This window comes from Anoplophora glabripennis, unplaced genomic scaffold (genome assembly GCF_000390285.2).
Source record: "Anoplophora glabripennis isolate ALB-LARVAE unplaced genomic scaffold, Agla_2.0 scaffold1068, whole genome shotgun sequence".
NCBI lineage: Eukaryota > Metazoa > Arthropoda > Insecta > Coleoptera > Cerambycidae > Anoplophora > Anoplophora glabripennis.
In genome coordinates this window covers 25343-46563 of record NW_019421672.1, presented here as the reverse complement: position 1 = coordinate 46563, position 21221 = coordinate 25343, and the positions used below count along the sequence as shown (strand labels likewise).

The 21221-nt window shown below is 32.4% G+C and overlaps 1 protein-coding gene across 1 annotated transcript; it reads right to left on the bottom strand.

Annotated features, from left to right (window-relative positions):
* Positions 1 to 2411: 2411 nt before the first annotated feature.
* On the bottom strand, positions 2412 to 20838 carry LOC108913867 (coiled-coil domain-containing protein 47). Its single transcript, XM_018719508.1, has 4 exons — positions 20144 to 20838; positions 19318 to 19704; positions 17519 to 17651; positions 2412 to 2851 (listed from the first exon to the last, which is right to left on the bottom strand). Exons 1-4 carry the CDS (start codon positions 20756 to 20758, stop codon positions 2613 to 2615), a joined length of 1374 nt encoding a protein of 457 aa, XP_018575024.1. The 5' UTR covers positions 20759 to 20838; the 3' UTR covers positions 2412 to 2612.
* Positions 20839 to 21221: the final 383 nt, after the last annotated feature.

The window sequence follows — 21221 nt, the reverse complement described above, 5'->3', positions numbered from 1 at the left end:
GGGAAGGTGTGTAAGTGTTAGTCGTGTGGGGATGCCCCCTCACGGGGGCGTACGTGTCTTTTGGTGTATTTGTCTGTCTGGTATATTGTTTGTCGGGGGTCGCAATTTTAAAGAAATGTATTCTAAAGTAATGCAAATAACTGATAAATAAGTAAAAACTTACCTGGGCATAACCCCGGCACAGGTGCTGTAACAAAGATGCCGACGGCGTCTATGCTTAAGCCGGGGATTAGGTCGGTGATTAAAAGGAAAGAAAGGGATTCTTTCCAGGTAGCCTTAATAAAGGCAGGTAGAATTTGCTCCTTTCACTACACTTTCACAAAACACGTGTGCTCTGGTCGGCTGCCCGCTAGGAACTGAATCTACATACCAGAACATAGAGTTGAATTTTTCTCAGAAATGTTTCCCATTCAGGTATATTAAATAGTACAAATATGGATAGCCAAATTCATTGTGCACAACTTTTGTTACTGACATTTTGTTCTACCTCTCGACAGAAGGGGTGGGGGAAGCCCCTAATGTCTGATCAGGAAAATGCATTTTTTAAGGATTGGCTCATCAAAAACCCATAATGTTATACCTCGTTGAAAAGGGCTTTTCATGTTTTATCTGGTGGTGAATGCGTAATGTTGTTTACCTCAATATGGAAACCCATAGACGGCGTTATTTAAAAAAAATGCCGTTTTATGGATTTTTCTTAAATATTTTAAATTCAATGCTATAGTTTTCTTTGCATAAATGAATTCAGCACAAAAAATTGATGAACATAGTATAAGTTTTAAATTTTTAACAAAAGTGTTGTTTATTTATTGGCGCTACTTATCCAAGTTTAGGTTGTTTCACGTTTTCTTAAAAATAGCAGGACAAAACTTTTTATAGGTTAGTTTGAAGAGCATAAAAATAGCTACATTTTGACGCTAAAAAGAGTTCGATATCTTTTTTTGTTATCAAGTTATTCGCAAAATTATTTAGTGAGCAAAAATAAATAATGATAATGAATTGAGGAACACGGCGCTAAAGAAAAGACATTTAATTACCGAAACAAAATGCATTTATAAAAGAACTTACCTAAGTACGCAGCGAAGGTTAATTGCTGTATTGAAAAGAATGATATGCATTTTGAACATTTATAAACATCTTTACTTTTGTTAAAATTTAATTGTTCTTTCATTACCTACATAATATCAATATCTGTTTGTTATTATTTTCAAGATTGTTATCGACTCACTCATTTGCGTGGGTTTAGGTAGGTTCTTTTATAAACGAATTTTGTTTTAGTAATTAAATGTCTTTTCGTTAGCGTTGTATTCCTCAATTCATTAGTATTATTTATTTTTTGCTCACTAATTTGCAAATAACTTGATAACAAAAAAAGATATCGAACCCTTTTTGGCGTCAAAATGTAGCTATTATTTTTATGCTATTCAAACTAACCTATAAAAAGTTTTATCCTGCTATTTCACTTTTTTAAAGAAAACGTGAAACAACCTAAACTTGGATAAATATCACCAATAAATAAACAACACTTTCGTTAGAAATTTCAAACTTATACTATATTCATCAATTGATTGTGCTGAATTCATTTATGAAAAGAAAACTATAGCATTGCATTTAAAATTTTTGATAAATATCCATAAAACGGCATTCTTTTTGAAATAACGCCATCTATAGGTTTCCATGTTGAGGTAAAGCATGACAAGACTTTTCCAACGAGGTATAACACTATGGGCTTTTGATGAGCCAATCCTTAAAAAAATGCATTTTTCTGATCAGACATTAGGGTTCCCCCACCCTTTCTGTTGAGAGATAGAACAAAATGTCAGTAACAAAAGTTATGCGCAATGAATCCGGCTATCCATATTTGTACTATTTAATGTACCCGAACAGGAAACATTTCTGAGAAAAATTCAACACTTGTTTTGGTATATAGATTGCGCCTCCTAGTGGCCGAGCTATGAGCTTAAAAACTATTTCCAGCGATTTCTCTTGGTCAATTTATTAATCAAAAATTTTTTCCCGAAGTTCTAGGGCCTATACTTTCCCTAATATCGTACCTTGCCGTCACCAATACTAATTATTCGTTTCCAATGAACAATGGCCAGTACATCTTATGCCCAAGATAACGCGATCGCTGATTCATTGAATAGAATCTTGTGAAAAATTACACAATCACAACCGATGAAGCAATACTGTGCTTTAATATAATCTTGATCTTTTTTAATTTTAACGAAATTTAAAAAAAAAAACTGCTATTCGAAACAAAATTACTGGTCACGTGGCTTGTAATCATTTATGAAGGCTCTGTACATGATCACAATTACACATCACATTACATTTTAAGGGTTGTTAAGTAGGGTTTATATTAGGTAGAATTTATCCTTTATTCATTATGGTTATTAAAACAAATTGGATTGCAAAACATGATATATTCATATTTACTTTCAATTTTTTGACAAAGTTACAGATATCTTAAATACATATTCTTATATTTAATATTTGCAAATTCTTTTATTAACGAAAGATTCATAAACTGACTCCAAATAATTACATTTTGTAGTGAAATGAATTTTTTTAAGATGTAAAATTCTAATGATTCAAAACATAATTACAGATTACAATGCCTTCACTTTCAGTTGTTTCATTTTTGGAGCACGTTTTTTGGCTTGACGTTTTTCTTCTTTCAATTCCCATCGTCTTTGCCGTTCTGGATCTTCATCAGCCATTACTTTTTCCTTCTCCTGACGTCTCTTTTCTTCACGTCTAGCTGCAGCAGCTTCAGCCCTAGCCTGATGTGTTGATTTTAAAAATGCTTCTTCCACCCTCTGTCGATTTTTATCAGCCTTTGTCTTTCCTACAATTCAAATACTACTTTGAAAAAGACTATACAGTAACGGTGGTGACATGAAAACAGCACCATAAAGCAAAACTTTTTGAAATTTCATTTTAAAATGCATAACATATATTTTTTAATGTCATTCATGTAATATAAATTGACAAACCATATTGAGGTTCAAATTTACAAAAAAAAAAAAAAAATTAATAAACATACATATTACATATTACAAGAAATTATCTTGGCATTGGAAAGTACAAACAGAAAAAAGTCATCATAAAATAGCAGAATATATGGGGTGATTTTTAAGTTGGAGTTTTAATTTTTAACACGATATAGAACTGAAGAAATTAAGAACACTTTTCAAATTACATTATTTTTGAAAATCAAAAATAATGAAAATCAAAAATTTTTACTTTTAATTTCGATAAGTATGGATCTGCCTAAAGAAGATGTGCGAAGTTGTCACCATTGTTTTCATTCACATAAACTATCGCTTGCCTTATTCACGACTCGGTGCATGCTGTTAACAATATCATTTTTCCCAAAATATTTATGGATTTACACCCACTCTATTCACTTCTGTCTTATTTAGGGAATACGGAGCTTCATATCTAAAATGATGTAGAGCATTATGGTAAAAAGCACGTGGATTGTCATACATTTATGGGCACAGCCTCAAGTAGTTTAGGCAAGTTATATTACAAAAAATGTAAATACTTTAAGCCAGTCTAGTAGTATAAATGAGCCAGTATTATATAGTGCTATTTTTTAAAAACCTGACATAGGCCAACTTTTTTATTTGAAGTCATAGACTAGTACTTCCAAATGCAAAGTTGTAGGAAATAACTTGACTAAGAAAAATTTACAAATAATTCTTTGCGGTGTTGCCAGATTTCTGCAGTAGCTACTAAAACGATTTTTTTAAATGGCAACACCGTATTTTTTTAACATACAGTGTTGCCATACGGTCTTTAAAATTGGAGCTCTACAAAAATTACAAAACAGAGGAATGAAAATTATTATCAGATGTAGCAGACATACCCCTATACGACTTATGTTGTCATCTCTGCAGTGGATCTGTGTTAGGAATAGATTGCTGTTTATGGCTATGATATATGTTTTTAAAATAATTAATGACTTGGTCCCTCATTACCTTCAGAGGTATATAGTTTATGCGAATGAGCTTCATCAGTATAATACAAGATTTAATAATAATTTGTATATACCAAGGCATGCCTTAAGTCAGACCAGAAATACGTTGTTATATAAAGGTCTTGATCAGTACAACAGATTGAAAAATGATATCATGAATGTTGTGGCATTGAGGGAATTTAAAAAGAAAATGTTAGAGTATGATAAGTCGATTTATTAGTAACTAGCAACCCGCCCCGGCTTCGCACGGGCAAATATAAAATAGCCTATGTTACTCCGAGGAGATGTAGCTTTCGGTAAAATTGGTTTAGTTTTTAAGTTAAATTGTGACAAACAAAAAATCAATCATCTTTCATTTAATGTGACCCTAATATTAATTTTAAAATAATTCACGATATATCTATATACCTAAAGACAACAAACAAACTCAAAACTAAAAATGCAAAACCTTTAAATTTAAAACAATATAGGTAATTACCAACAATGTGAAAACAAAACGAATTAAATTAAAGTACCTATGTTCAGGACTATCAATTTTAATTAATAAGTAAGTAGTTTGGTATCTACTTAAAGAAAACAAATACGAAACAAAAATGCGACTATGAAGTTTTAAATGATTCACAATAAGAAAAAAACAAACAAATTATTAAAACTCAATGAAATAAAAGTATGTTTGCAAGTATCTATGTATGTTCCGACTACCTAAAGACAACAAATACAAAACAAAAATGTTACCTTAAAATGTCGAACGCAATTATAACTTTTCAACAACACCCAGAAAGAAAACACAGTCGTCAGTCGTCACCTCCATTCGCTCCAAGTCAGTTTATTAAAGGATCACGCGCGCGTTATCGTTCGGCTTATTAGTTAAACAGTAGGCAAGACGGTGCGGGGGGGAGGGTCGGCGATTGCATCAAGCGAAGCGAGGCGCTTGAATTTTATTCTCGCATCCGTAATTTTTTTTGCGATTACTCCTAAGATATTCATTTAAATTATATGGTGTAAAAGAGTAAAATAATGTGCATGGAATGCTTGAAGCCTGTAACTTATTTAAAATGATAAGGATTAATACCGTATTTGTGTAAATAGCTTTCCAGTTACCGCTTTATAATTGCCCATTTTTTAAAGTATTAAAATGGATATAGTATGTTATCTTTAAGATATAGACATATGCCATCGCGTTCTTTTCTGTAGAGCTATATAAGATAAACAATTCCACCATACATTATTTTATTATATCTCAAAGTGTTTAGGCAGCGTTTTCATTGAAAGCTCCCAGACGGCTTATTTTTTTCCAACACCTCCAACAAATATCGTTAATGTATACAAAAACTTAACAAATTATATACTAAAACCTTCCTCGAGAACCACCCTATCCACTAGTGAAAACAGCATGAAAATTGGTGCAGTAGTTTTTGAGTTTATCGCAAACAGACAGACAGACAGACGCGGCGGAGGACTTTGTTGTAATGATGTAAGTTTGTTTTCACACTGTTCTCCGGTATAATGTTTAACTAGTTTTCAATGTAGCTTATTTAGTTTAATTTTATTGCATTATAAAAAGTTGCATGGAGTCAAAATTGTTGACAACAAAAATTTTTGTATATTAGGATGTTTCCCATTTCAAATAAAGATTATTATTATTATTATTATTATTATTATTATAATAATACTTTGACAAACCTTCAAATCTAAATAAAAAATGTTCTGTCACATTTCTTTATTGGAGTAGCAGTTTTAGAGCAATCAGCAAAAACAACAAAAGTAACCTGCAGTTGGCACGAACTAAAAGAAGCTAACATAGCAATAGTAGGCCTTGGATATTAAACAAAAATTGTGTTGTTTAAAAGGAGCCATCATTATTGTGCTGTCGTGTTATTTGAAAGCTATATAGCTGTATTTGAATGTGTATAAAAATAATGTTTTAATTAAGTTAAGATCATTTTCAGCCTTTTGCAGATCCTTGGGCACACACTACCAGTTGTTTTTAGTTTTACTAAGTTATTTCTTAAAAACTCCAGATTTGGTTAAGGCTTATCAGGATGTCTTGCATGGAATCCAGTGTACGCATTGCGTAAACTTAAGCCACCAACATGAAGAAAAATTAATTCAACTTTCTCTTGTGAAAATAACTGATTTATCTTATTTTTTATACACATTCAAATACAACATTTGTCAAATAACACAATGACAGTACAATAATGATGGCTTCTTTAAAACAACACAATTTTTTTTAATTTCCAAGACCTACTATTGCTGTTAGCTTCTTTTAGTTCCTGCCGACTACAGATTATTTTCATTGTTTTTGCTGATTGTTCTAAAATAGCTACTCCAATAAAGAAATGTGACATAACATTTTTTATTTAGAATTTGAAGGTTTGTCAAATTATGTTAAAGAAATATGGTGTTGCCATTTAAAAAAATATCATTTTAGTAGCTGCTGCAGAAATCTGGCAACACCTGAAATAATTATTTGTAAATTTTTCTTGATCAAGTTATTTCCTACAACTTTGCATTTGGACGTACTAGTCTATTACTTCAAATAAAAAAGTTGGCCTATGTCAGGCTTTAAAGAAATAGCACCGTATACTCCTAATTATTACAGCCTAAACATTTAAAGTAAATACTGTAGCCATTTACTTCATGTGAGTAAATGTTGTCTCATCTGTTCAAATTTAGTAAAATGTGTATCATGCACAGTTTTTTGTAACAGCTATTCACAAAACTGTAGGATTGTCTTGATGTGCTCAAATTTGGTGCATATGATATGGATAAAGTTCATTCTTACGTCAAATAGTCCGCACTTCAGTATGACACATCTAGCATTGTTCAATATTTAACATATCTTCGACTGTAGCATTCTGGATAGCCTAGGCCCTCCAGAATGTTCATCAAATTTTTCCTGTAGGTGTAATGTTTCTGAAGTTCTTTGAACAACAGAAATATGGTTGGCATACAAACGCAATATTATGGTAGCATTTTTGTGACACTGTATACTAATAATATATCAATTAATTTAACAGTACTGTAAATACGTACCATTTCAAACACCAAAATAAGGTAGTAACTGTGTGACATCTAAATCACCACTATTTTTACAGAACGTTGCATTATTGTGTAAATTATTTGTGAAAACAAAAAGACCATGATTACTACACTATAATGTAATTAATTCAAAATATTTTTAATAATAATTTTGTTGGAATCTATTTAATAGTACTAGAATTACATGTCTTTCCCATTATTTTTTATTTGAAAAATTTGTTCTATGTTGGATTAAATGAATTAAACTCTATCTTTAAAATCATCCTATATTTTATTCATTTGATAACCACTTGATCCTTTCTATTACTGGCTGACACCTGCTCGCTAATCTTGATGTTTGTAGAATATCAGGATTTTTTATTACATTTACCACTTTTGTTATCCTATTATTACAGTTTAAGTAAAGAATTACCTCTTTTTGAGGCACCTTTTCTTCGATCGGACGATGTTGATCCTGCTGCCCCCTGGCTGCAGATGGCTTAACTTCTCCTAAATCTGTGAGCAATGTCAACAATTAGACGGACTCTCTTGTCCTTTATATCTAATGTCCATGATTTACACAATTTCTTGTAATGCATTTAAATTACTAATACAACTAAAAATAGTCATGGAAATACTGTATTAATTTGTATTTATTCCCTTGGAAATAACAATCGCAACATAAAATGTCCTGATAAATTGATTAGAATGACATAATTATTAGCCAAAGTCAAAATATGTCATGCTAATGCCACCAATAATTTATACTTTAGCAATTTGTACTGAAAAATGTATGCAAAATATTTTAACGAACTCATCTGGATGTTATGTAAACATTTTTTGTTCATCAAAGAACTATTGTATGTTCTTTTTGTTAGTAGTAACTGCAAAGACAATAATAAACTGTGTTTACCACTAGCGCCATCTCTCCGCAACAGCTCTTATTGTGTACAGCTCTACTTTTTGTATTGTTAGTAACAGCGTAAACTACTTTTTGTATTGTTAGTAACAGCGTAAAATAAAAACCGCAGTACGATGACAACTCTCGACCCTAAGCGTTGTTATTTAAACCACTGATAAAAGTCCCACTTTCTTTGTCCATACTTCCCCATAAATTCCATCAGGTTATGTGCTCAGTTGCCCATGGACAATAAGTGCGTTTTATAGTTTAAAAACAAGAAATATTTGAGAAGATAGGGATTGTGTGCCAGCAGAAAATGGCGGTCAATTACCTTACCAGTGTACCGAGACTACTTGGTCGCGAAAACTACACAGAATGGTGCTTCGCAGTTGAAAACGTTTTCGTGTTGGAAGGACTTTGCAAATGTCTTGATGGTACAGAGACTGATACGGGTTTAATAGCCAGAGCTAAGGCAAAGTTAATTTTAACGTTGGATACGTCCATTTTTGTACATGTCAGAGAGAAACAGTAGTGCAAAGATGTTTGGGATACTCTGAAGAATATGTACGAGGATAGTGGATTTACACGAAAAATAGGCCTTTTGCGTACTCTCATTTCCTTACGTTATGAAAATTGTAGTTCAATGGAAGCATACGTTACGCAAGTAATCGAAACTTCCAGAAAATTGGACAGAACAGGATTCAAGATCAGTGAAGAATGGATTGGTTCACTTTTATTGGCGGGACTCCCAGAGAGGTTTGCACCAATGATAATGGCCATTGAACATTCGGGAATTGCAGTGACCGCAGATGAAATCAAAACGAAACTCCTCGACATGGAGGCAGATGGCAATGTAAGCGGTGCAAAAGCTTTTGCAAGTAAGTTCAAAAGAAAGCCACGAGGTGACACAAGTAGTGGCAAGAAGAAAGACCGGAGTAACATAATATGTTACAAATATAAACAAACAGGCCATTTCCAAAATAAATGCCCCAGTTTTGAACAGAATAAAAAAGAAAATAAAACTAATGCCTTTAGGGCGATTTTTCTTAATGGTGATTTTGACATTAGTGATTGGTATATTGATTCTGCTGCAAGTAACCATGTAACCTGCAGGAAAGATTGGTTAGTAAATAAAAGAAAATCCCATGTCAGTGAAATAATTGTAGCTAATAACGAAAAGCTGATGGTTGAATACTCAGGACAAGTGAATATGACAACAGTAGCCGACGAAATGTCAATCGACATTGTTGTGAAGGACATTCTATATGTGCCGAATCTAACAACCAACAGATAATAATCTGTTGGACAACTAACAAAAAATGGAAACGAAGTTGCTTTTAGTAGAAATTGTTGCCATATATATAACAGTTCGAATCAACTGGTTGCAACAGCTGACTTGAAAAACAATTTGTACAAGCTGAACCTAAAGGAGCCAGAAGAACACTTTGTAGGCAGTGTGGTAAGTCCAAATGTATGGCATAGGCGATTTGGACATACAAATTATAAAGACCTTTCTCTTACGAAAAATGTAGTAAGTGGTATGGAGTGTCTAGACAACTTTAACAGTAAGCAGGCATGCCAAGTGTGCTGTGAAGTAAAGCAGTGTAGAATGCCCTTCACACATAAAGGTTCACGTGCCACGCAGTTATTAGAAGTTGTTCATGCTGATTTGTGCGGGCCAATGGAGATTAGTTCGCTAGGCGGATCAAGATATTACATAATCTTGGTGGATGATTTCAGTAGAATGGCATTTGTTTATTTTCTAAAACATAAGAACCAAGCCCTAGAATATTTTAAGGAATTTAAAATAACGGCTGAAAATCAAACGAATTCCAAAATAAAATTTTTTCGGTCAGATAATGGAGACGTTTTGCAGTATATTATTTGAAAAGTTCTTAACAGAAAATGGAATTACTCATCAAAAAACGAATCCCTATACGCCACAACAGAACGGTATGAGTGAAAGGATGAATCGAACACTCGTAGAGAAAACTCGTTGCCTACTCTTTGATGCAGGACTTGACAAGAGTTTTTGGGCTGAGGCGGTGAACACAGCTGTGTATCTAAGAAACAGATCAATTGCATCGGGTCTAAGCAAGACACCTTATGAATTATGGTCACAAAAACAACCAGATGTGAGTAACATTAGAATTTTTGGCAGTGAGGTTATGATGTTAATACCTTCTGAAAAAGGCGGAAACTTGATAAAAAATCTCAAAAAATGATATTCGTTGGCTTCTGTGAAAATATAAAAGGCTATAGGTTATTTGATCCAGTGACAAAGTCGATCGTTGTAAGCCATGATGTCATAATCAATGAAAAAACACCAAAAAGCCCAGAGCTTTTTGATTTGACCTTAGAAAATGATGACTGTGAAGAAATATCAACTTCAGTGGGGGATGTATGTGAGCGAAAACAGTAGCCTCATTGAACAAAGTGAATAGTTTTCGGACAACTCGCATGAATATAACCCACAGGAAGACTTGGTTGATAGTAATACATCATCATCTTCGCAAGGCATGTTGGATGATACTGCGGAACAACCTGAAACGATTAGGAGATCTAGTAGACAGAAAGAAACCCACAAACTTTGACAACTACGTGACGTACGCCTGCCAAACTGATTTTCCAACTCTAATGCCGAAAAAAATTATTTGAAAAAGGAATTGAATTCAAAATTTGAAATAAAAGATTTAGGTGAAATGAAATATTGTTTGGGCATGAGAGTCAAAATTGATCAAAGAAAAATGTCAATAACTTTAGATCAAGAGCAATATGTTGACGAATTGCTATTGCGTTTTAACATGACGGAGTGTAAGCCCGTAAGCACGCCCATGGAAACTAACTTAAAGCTAACTAAAAGTGAAATTCAGAATGACACTAAATTTCCTTATCAAGCTATTAGGAGCTTTGATGTACTTGGCCGTGCTTACGAGACCAGATATTTCTTTTTGTATTAGTTATTAAAGTCAATTTAACAATTGTTTCGATGAATCGCATTGGAAATGTGCCAAAAGGGTGTTGCGCTATTTAAAAGGTACTAAGAGTCGTGGTTTAATGTTTACTAAAACAGAAACCTTGAAGCTGGAGGGTTTTGTTGATGCAGATTGGGCTGCAAATGTAATTGACAGAAAATCCTTTACAGGTTTTTGCTTCAGACTTTCAAATTCTTTAGTATCATGGGAATGTAGAAAACAGACATCAGTAGCTCTTTCGAGTACCGAGGCTGAGTATGTAGCCATATCAGAAGCCTCTAAGGAAGCTATTTATCTATACAATGTTTTTGGAGAATATGTAGGAAATACTGAATGTATTACAGTTTTTAATGATAATCAGCGCGCACAGAAATTATGCATAAACCCTGCATTCCACAAGCGAGCGAAACATATTGATATTAGGTTTCATTTTGTCAGGGAGGCTGTTTCTAATAATTTTATTAACATAAAATATTTACAAACTAATGACATGCCTGCTGACATTTTGACTAAAAGTTTAAGTTTTGCTAAGCATGATACATTCTGTAAAAGTTTAGGTATTATAGATGTTACAAAATAATGTTATTATTTTTTATCTAGTGGGGGTGTTAGTGATAGATGTAAAAACAATAATAAACTGTGTTTACCACTAGCGCCATCTCTCCGCAACAGCTCTTATTGTGTACAGCTCTACTTTTTGTATTGTTAGTAACAGCGTAAAATAAAAACCGCAGTACGATGACAACTCTTGACCCTAAGCGTTGTTATTTAAACCACTGATAAAAGTCCCACTTTCTTTGTCCATACTTCCCCATAAATTCCATCACTTTTAATATTAATTTTTGTAAATTTAAACCTCATAATAATTATCATTGCCACATTTTTTATAAAATATTACAAAAGCGTTTTAAATTAACAAACTTTTGTATAACTCGGATACTTTGATTTGGATATAAAAAAACTCAAACTTATAATGTAAAATTTAATTGTAGAACAAATAGTGAGTTGTTTCTAAGATGTATGTATACAGTGCGTCCCAGAAGTAACGCAAAAAATTCGTATTTTATTTTGTGTTAAGTTTTCACAAAAACGCTAAAACACGTCAATTAGTAAATAGGAATTGTTGTTTTGTCACGTTGCTTATACCTTTTTTGCACTATGTTTCATAAACCTATGACGTCATCGACATTTTTTTTAAATAGCAGTACCTAATTTTTTAAGCATAAATGGATAGCCCTTTTGATGGGAAGCGTCGATATAGGGTTTGGCCTACTTTACTTTGACAGAAGCAAAAAAAGTCAACAATTGGAATGGACATGGCTTAAAATAACAACAAAAGTAGATATTACAAACTGATGCGAGAACAGTGCCACAGCAAAAAATAGGAATTTGTAGATGTTTTGTGTTTTGGTTGATTGTAGGTACATGTTTTTATGTATTGATATGTTGGCGTTTTCGGCGATAGGACGAACGGCAATGTGTGGATTTTCAGTGACAGCTAAAAATAACATTTTGCCTATCGTTTTCAGTCACTGTCGTTGCTTTCCGGATCTAGACAGATCTCTAACATGTCCAGCGTCTCCAAATTTGCGTACCAATTTGCATACTGTAGACGGAGGTATTGGTTGTTCTAGATACTTGGCATTGAATAATTGACATACTTCATCATAACTACGGATCCTATCTCCATATGCAACCATAATTAGGATTTCAATTCTTTGTTTCTCACTTAAACACAACACCACTGTATTGTAAAGTTATGGTATTTATAACTGTCACAATGATAAATATGAGGCACTATTGCATTTGCTAACTGTCGTCTTCAAAACAATGCCTAGCCGCTGTGATCGGGTGAACCTACCCAATCTACATAAAAACATGTACCTACAATCAACCAATACACATTTTTTGCTGTGGCACTGTTCTCGCATCAGTTTGTGATACCTACTTTTATTGTTATTTCAAACCATGTCCATTCCAATCGTTGGCTTTTTACGCACCTGTCAAAGTAAAATAGGCCAAACCCTATATCAAAGCATGTCCCTTCAAAAGGGCTATCCATTTATGCTTAAAAAATTAGGTAGTGCTATTTAAAAAAAATGTTGATATCATAGGTTTATGAAACAGCCCAAAAAAGGTTTAAACAACGTGGCAAAACGATAATTCCTATTTACTAATTGACGTGTTTTAGCGTTTTTGTGAAAACGCAACACAAAAGAAAATACAAATTTTTTGCGTTACTTCTGGGACACACTGTAGGTCATCATTTCATAATCTGAAGATAATGTGTCATGGATGTACTTTTAAATGGGTTTTCACATTTGCTACATTTTTGGTGCCTTTTTCTACAATAAATTGATCAATACAATTTTGAAAATAAAAATCATTAAAGGTAAGTCCAAACCACAAACCACAATAGAATTATAACATGTCATACTAACAGAACTGGAATGACAAACACATAACATATGAACAACTGCACAATTCCACTTGAGCCCTGAAATGCAGAAATCAAAGAGGAACAAATAAACTCATAGGAATGGTGTCCTCACTCCACTATTTTGCCACTGCGCAACTTTAGAGTTCAAATGGTTTTGGTTTACCTGTATAAGTAACCCATTTTTTAAATGTTTAAAATAAAAATAAGTGTTAAAATTCTAGACGTTATAATTGGTATTAGTACCATAGTAACTTAGGCCAGGAAAATAAGCTGGGAAATGACCATTTTGCGACTTTTTGTTTCGGCAAGCTGAATTTATCACTATAGATGCTAAATATTATATATAATAACATATTAGTTTCCACAGTCATAAAAATGGGGGGAAGATGGTTTACAGGGTGGTTAATTGTATAATTTTTACGTAAATTAACGTTTTTCGCTTATAACTTTTTTCCGTTCATTTCCACGAGAAAACAGTAAAGTACTTTTTTTTCGTCTTCAAAAGACCTACAAAACTAGCCCTCGAACGTCAAAAAATATTGATTAGATCAAAAGTTATAAACAGAAGAAGTTTATTCATGACTTTTGAATTAAACATTTATAAACTGCGTTATTATTACCAGAATGTTTTTGTATCGCATCCTCCCATTCCTTATCACTGTCAAATAACTCACACGAAATCTGGAATCGGTAAGTTGAACAGTTTACAAGTTATGGCCTTATAAACAAATTAACTAATTATTAGTCTGGATGATCCTGAAGATCTTCCACAATCGCACTGATTTTTTTCAAGATAGATTTCATAATAATACGTTAAAATCTATCATTTTTTTTTATTTTGTAGCCTTAGGTGCAAAATGAAATATATGACGCACTAGCGTGATATAGTTATATATTATTACATATTCGGAAAACTTATGAAAAGAGCTTTAAGTTAAAAAAAAAAATCGTCAAGATTCGTTGAAAAACAACGGTGTTGTAACTCCGAGTGTCAAAGTTGACGGCCGATTGTTAAACAAATTAGGTTGGTAGCGGCAAGAAAAAAATACTGTCATAACCAGCAACCCAAGTACTTTCCCAGGTAAAAATATTTTATTTGTGGAAGTATGTTAAGTGCATAAGAAATATTGTCAAGTCAGTGGGTCGCTTGATTTTCGGCAAGCCATGGGGCGGCGGAAGAGTGAAGGAAGCGAACGACAGCGAGTCCAAAGAAAATGACGATAATACTCATAGTCCTGCCGTTAAATAAGGGAAATTTGCTTGAAAATAATATATTTGACAGTCTGTAACTCCGTTGTTTTTCAACGAATCTTGATGATTTTTTTTTTAAGCTTAAAGCTCTTTTTATAAACTTTCCGAATATGTAATAATATATAACTATATCACGCTCGTGCGTGGTATATTTCATTTTGCAGCTAAGGCTAAAAAACAAAAAAAAATTCCAGGTTGCAAATTTGAAATTTAAAAAAAAATTATAGATTTCAATGTATTATTATGAAATCTACCGTGAAAAAAATCAGTCCGATTGTGGAAGATCCTCGGGATCGTCCAGACTAATAAATTAGTTAATTTGTTTATAAGGTTGTAACTCGTAAACTATTTCTTGCGAGTTATTAGACAGTGATAAGGAATGAGAGGATGGGATGCCAAAACGTTCTGGTAATAATAAAGCAGTTTATAAATGTTTAATTCAAAAGTCATAAATAAACTTCTTATGTTTATAACTTTTGATTTAATCAATATTTTTTGACATTCGAGGGCTAGTTTTGTAGGTCTTTTGAAGACAAAAAAAAAGTACTTTACTGTTTTCTCGTGGAAATGAACGGAAAAAAGTTATAAGCGAAAAACGTTAATTTACGTAAAAATTATACAATTAACCACCCTGTAAATCATCTTCCCCCCATTTTTATGACTGTGGAAACTAATATGTTATTGTACATAACATTTAGCATTTATAGTGATAAATTCAGCTTGCCGAAACAAAAAGTCGTGTCCAACTCTATATTTCCTGGACTAAACTAGTCAAAAAAGTTTATTTTTAGTTCCATTTTAAATATTTGTGTTTTATTTATAATATATTTTTTTGTTGTTTTTCTGTGCTCTAATGCATACTCCTTGTATGTATTATATAGGGTGTCCCAGAATAACGTGTACAACAGAAGACCACAAATTCGTGGACTCAAAATAGGCAGATTGGACTAATTCACCTATATCCGAAATCGCTTCGTTTGGCCGCTAGATGGCCTCAAAGTTCGTGAAATTTGTTTAAATTTAATTATTAACTCAAATATGTATGTATTAATCAATTTTTATTATTTTTTTGGCGTGTGGACTTTGCTTTCAATCCACAGATTTTGGTGTTATACAGTTTTTTAATACTCATACGTAACTTCTACAATATTGATGTATGGTGATAATATCCGTTCATAACTTTTTCCTCTTTCAGGCAATAATGACAACTATTTTTACTTGATAGGTGATACCATTTGGAAGTTTTTGGGCCTCTTGTAGAATTTTGATTAAATGAGTGGTTTGGGTACAAAAAAATATTTTTTAAATGTCTACATTATCTTGCCACTCATATTACAATACTTAACAAAGTGCTAGTAGTCACTGATTTTGTAGGTTGATTGTAATTTTAGATTCCAATTATTAATGAGTGTTTACTACGATAAGATATACCACGTTACTTCATTTTTCGATATGGATACACACATCGAACGAATTAGTTATTTACATGTCTAATTTTATTGAAATAATTCGTAAAAATAATAATACAATATAAAATGCTGGAGAAAAAAGTAACAAAGTTGGTTATTAAATTTAGTACAACTTATTATAAAAACTGTTCAAAAAGACCACTGTTGCTTCTAAAATAAAGGTTAATTTGGGAAAGAAAGTTAAAGGACACCCTTTTAAAGGCTTATTTTTTTTAACATTTATGGTACTTTGGATATGCCTCCACAACACTTCAGTGTTAAATGTGGAAGCATGTCCTGTTTTAAGAGTGCCCCAAAGATAATAGTTGCAAGGTGTTAAGTCTGGTGAACGTACAGGCTAGTTAACAGGAACATTATCCCCTCTACCGATCCATCAACGAGGGAATTTTTGGTTCAGATACTACAGTGAAAGTGCCATCGTGCATAAATCACATGTTAGCTCTGAGTAATAATGACACATCTCTCAATAACTCAGATTTTTCGAAAATTTTAAATAAAATTGGGTAGAATAACAGGGTCAATAATAATGCTATCAATGATCTCAAACCAAACATTGATATGAAATTCATGCTGATAATGTTTCACTTTGACAATATGTAGATTGTCTTGAGCATACACATGTTCATTGTGAATATTTATTATTCCGCTTCTAGTAAAACAGAATTGGCTGGTACAATGATTTAAAGATCAAACTGAAATTACAGTCAACCTACGAGCACTTTGTAATATGGGTGGCAAGATAATGTATACATTTAAAAAATATTTTTTTGTAACCAAACCGCTCATTTAATCAAAATTCTAAAAGAGGCCCAAAAACTTCCAAATGGTATCACCTATCAAATAAAAAATAGTTGTGATGATTGCCCGAAAGAGGAAAAAGTTATGAACGGATATTATCACCCCACATTAATTTTGTACGTTGTAAATTTTAAAAAACACTGTAAAACACCAAAATTTGTAGATTGAAAGCAAAAGTGTACACCCTAAAAATAATCAAAATCGAATAACACGTATTAATTATTTACAAAATTCAAAAAATTTTCATGAACTTTCAGATCATCTAGTGGCCAAACGAAGCGATTTCAGATATAGGTAAATCTGTCTATTTTGAGTCCACAAATCTGTGGTCTTCCGTTGTACACGTTATTCTGAGACTGCATATTTTTATATAATTTATCTTATTTATATTGCTGCTAATTTGTTTTTATTTATGTTGTATTCTAATTATTTTAATTATTATATCCGACTAGGTACTATAAATGATATGTATTGTTGGATGTGGAAATGAATTAATTAATTTGGACAATGAATTAGATCTAGTTATGTTGTCTCTAATTTCTTGGCCAATTTACAAAAACATATCATTGCCTTGACCAATTTATTGAACTGAAAATGGGTAAATGTAAAACAAATTTTAGAATTTTACCAGTATGGTGCTTTGTCCACAGTAAATTAGAATATATACAATACCTTCTTTTGATAACCTAAAGCGTTTTACTTTATCCATACAATAGAAAACCATATTCATTAATGGTTGCAATTTTATCATGGACTCCTCCAATGTCATTCCTTTTAATAGTATATTAAATCCAAACATTAGTACCTAAAATATAATATATGTGATAAATATAAGAAACAAATCACAGTAAATTTGTGGACAGATTTTTATGATTTGCCATATACTTTTATTGTATGTACCTACAATGAGTATTTCCTATCTTTCTAGTGGATGACATTGTAACCATAAAGTAGGGGAAACTATGCTTCACACATACTTTGTTTGACTTAAGCAAGCTCCATCCTATGTGGTAATAAACAGAGTAGCAGAGTTTATACCTGGTCATATATGTAAATGTAATATAAATTTATAAATATTCTCAATAATTGACGATGACTAAATAAATGAAAATTCGAATATCTCTATTATTGATTGCACTGATAAAATCAGTCATCAAATGCTAGATAAGATTGAAAAAGGGGAACTTGTAACTACTACTTTAAGTATTTCAGAAGCTCATAAAAGACTAAAAGGGCTTGAGATTTATTTTAACATCGCTAAGAATATATCACAAACTCTACTTGAATGCAAATCAGAAATATTTAACAATAAAATAAAAAGAAAAATAAAAGATTATTTGAAATAAACTAGGTTTTTGGTAGAGTGTAAGTGTATGTATCATCAAACGCCTATATATTTTTGTAGGAATATTACTGTCAAAGCTTAATGTTATTGCTTGATGAAAAAATGAAATGAATGAAAAATGAAAAAATGAAAATGATCAATATCCCATATCTCGAGTGTCACTCGATTATAGAAGTACTCTAGTACTAATAATTTGATTATCAAAATTGCTCGATTATGCCAATCACTTACTAGTTTTCCCCATTTATGTTAAACAAATAAAATGTTCAATAGAATTAACCAATCATTTTTAATTTTAATGAATGTACCATTTTACAATTACAAACAAAAAAAAAAAGAATAGCAAATAATATATTTTATGAAAATATACACAAAAACTGCCGACAATCCAAAATTTTTTAAATTTCTATCAAACCTCCACAATTATTACATCATTTTCCAACACTTTTAAAATTGTTTTTAATGTTAGAGGAGTAATGTCCCTACACGCCTCAGTTATTCTCCTTCTCAGTTCTTCTCTGTTGGTTTAAGATACTTCACACTTTTGATTTGATTTACATAATTTATAGCACAGGAAGAAGTCACACCATATAAAGACAGTAAATTAATAAACATTTTATTTGTTTATTTATGTTTATTTGGTAGACTTTAAAGTAAATTTGTCAATGAAAAAAATAAGTAGGCTCTCATAACTGAAAATAAATCTAAATATCATGTGCCATACGACACAAATTAAATTGGAGAATAATTTTTAATAAGGTTGTTTCCATTTAAAAAACAACACCAAAATTAAAGTGCTCTTAAAAAGTGCTCAGAGATAGTAAATTGATATGTTTCTAAAAACTGAACGACACAGAAATATGAAAATTAGACTATTTGATCTGGATAATCTCCTTACCAGTAAAAACAACGAATATGAGTAAAATTCCGTTTTCATTCTCTATTTCTCTTTTTTTTTTTGTGTTGTTAAGAAATGTATAATAAATAAAAAGTATATATTCTGTTGTTAATAAAATATGTGGACTAGACTTCTAATTATCTAGGGAGGGTTTGGATTTGCTACGACCAAATTCGAAGCCAGTTATATGGAGTTCCATTGTGTAATATTTACATTAAATCAATGTACCTTTTCAGTCTCTGGAAGTTTTAGAGTTCCACTGTCTTCTGTTTGTTTGAGCCCAGAAAATTGATCAGAAAAGTGAATGTAATCAACATATTCTTGAAATTTGTTCAGAACGGCTATTACTTTGGAGTCTAACATAGCAGAAGCAGCTTCAGCAATTTCACTCATTACATTAAATCCTGCATTTATGTTGAATTTATCTCCAGATTTACGTTCTGGACAAAATACACTTAAGTCTGCCATTTCTTTAGAAAGATGTTGAGCCGTCTTCTTTGATGCTATACAAAACACGAAACTGTCCATATCTTCTTTATTCATCCTCACAGTTATATGAATTTGGTCCAAAACTGGTCGCATCATTCCAGATATAATTGCTACCAAGTCTTGTCTCTAGAAAAAATGCCACCAATATAGTTAGAATTTAGGTGAATAAATAAATAAATAATGACTAGAAACAATATATTAACAATAGTACATTGTGTAATGAGTGAGGAAAAGTTGCCAATAGCACCACACGGGCGCAGTTGACGGAAAGCGCCCAAGTTGCGCTATGGCAACTTTTCCGAATGAGTTGCACATACTATTTTCTATCACAAATGCGAGTCGTTATGGGACCTATAGCGTAGGGGGTTATGTGCACAGAAAGTGCCGATAGTACAACGGCGCTGGAGCGTTGCGCTATGAAAATAACATCACGCCGTTGTACTATCTGGCACTTTCCATGCACATAACCCCCTACGCTGTAGGAAAATCATATAAATTATTCACATAAACATTTTGTTATACAGATAAGTAGGTAACAAAATTTAAAACAAATTAGTTATTTTACCTTTAACAATTTCAGCTCTACAAGCATACCCTCACAGCAAGTTCTTCCACTACACCAAAGAGTAAAAATATTTTCACTCTCTTTAATTAAATGTACATTTTCATTATTATCTAATGAATTGTCATCTCCAACCAAAGAAAAATTTTCTTCTAACAATTGCCTATGTGTTTGAAACCATGTATTAGCAATTTTTGTATTTTTACTTTTACCAGTAGCAAAATTTATAAAATATACTACAAGACCCAATATCATTAATATTTCTAAATAATAACTATCCCAGTTTTGCCTAAAGTTAATAGGTATTTTAGCTATAGTTATTTTTGGTTCCGCTATAGGTTTTTCATCTTTAATTTCAAAACCTTCAAATTCTTCATTATCTTGAAAATGTTCAAATTCTGAATCATCATCATCGATTATTATGTCTTGATCATCTATTACTAGAGTAGCTTCTTTACTTTCATCTCTTGATTTTTCTGATATATCATTAAGAGGTATGTCATCCTCCACTTCAAAATCTTCAAATTCTGCAAATTCATTGTCTGTTAAATCAGGGCTATATTTATCAGCCACACTAATGTATAAGGTTAAAAAAAATAGAAATAAATTCAAATACATTTTTTTTGATCAGATTAATTATGAAGAATTTACTTCATCTACAAACAAATCAGGGGTTACAATGGGGTTATCTATCTCTATCACCATAGCACAGTATTTGATTAGTATACTGTGAACTCGCGCCATTATTCCATGGCTAGAAATTGGCCTCAATGATTTGGGATCGAGGGGGATTATCGCTCTTTATCCTGCCTCATCTCGTGTAGGCCTGGACAGCCTTCGTAGGTGGGCCCCATCCGTCGTCTACCCCGACCGCAAATGCGGCCGGTGTAGGCGCTTTGTGGGACCTCCTTTTGTCCTGGCTGGGCCCCGCCGGCTAGGGCCCTTTCTTCTGGCGCTCTTCTTGCTTCGCCGGCTCGTCTGTGTAAACCCCGGGGGTAGTGTCATGTTTATGTGTGGTATGGTTGGGTAGGGTAGTGCGGCTATGCAGCCTGGGATGCGCTTTGCTAAGGTGGCCCTTAGG

Bases quoted from the DNA above. Each gene is read 5' to 3' on its own strand.
- LOC108913867 (XM_018719508.1), bottom strand. From the start codon at position 20,758: ATGTATTTGAATTTATTTCTATTTTTTTTAACCTTATACATTAGTGTG. The intron at 19,705-20,143 runs GTAAAATAACTA...CATTTTTTCTAG, and splicing joins TAGAGCTGAAATTGTTAAAG to AGACAAGACTTGGTAGCAAT. The intron at 17,652-19,317 runs GTACATTGATTT...ATTATATTTTAG, and splicing joins AACTTCCAGAGACTGAAAAG to GTACTAATGTTTGGATTTAA.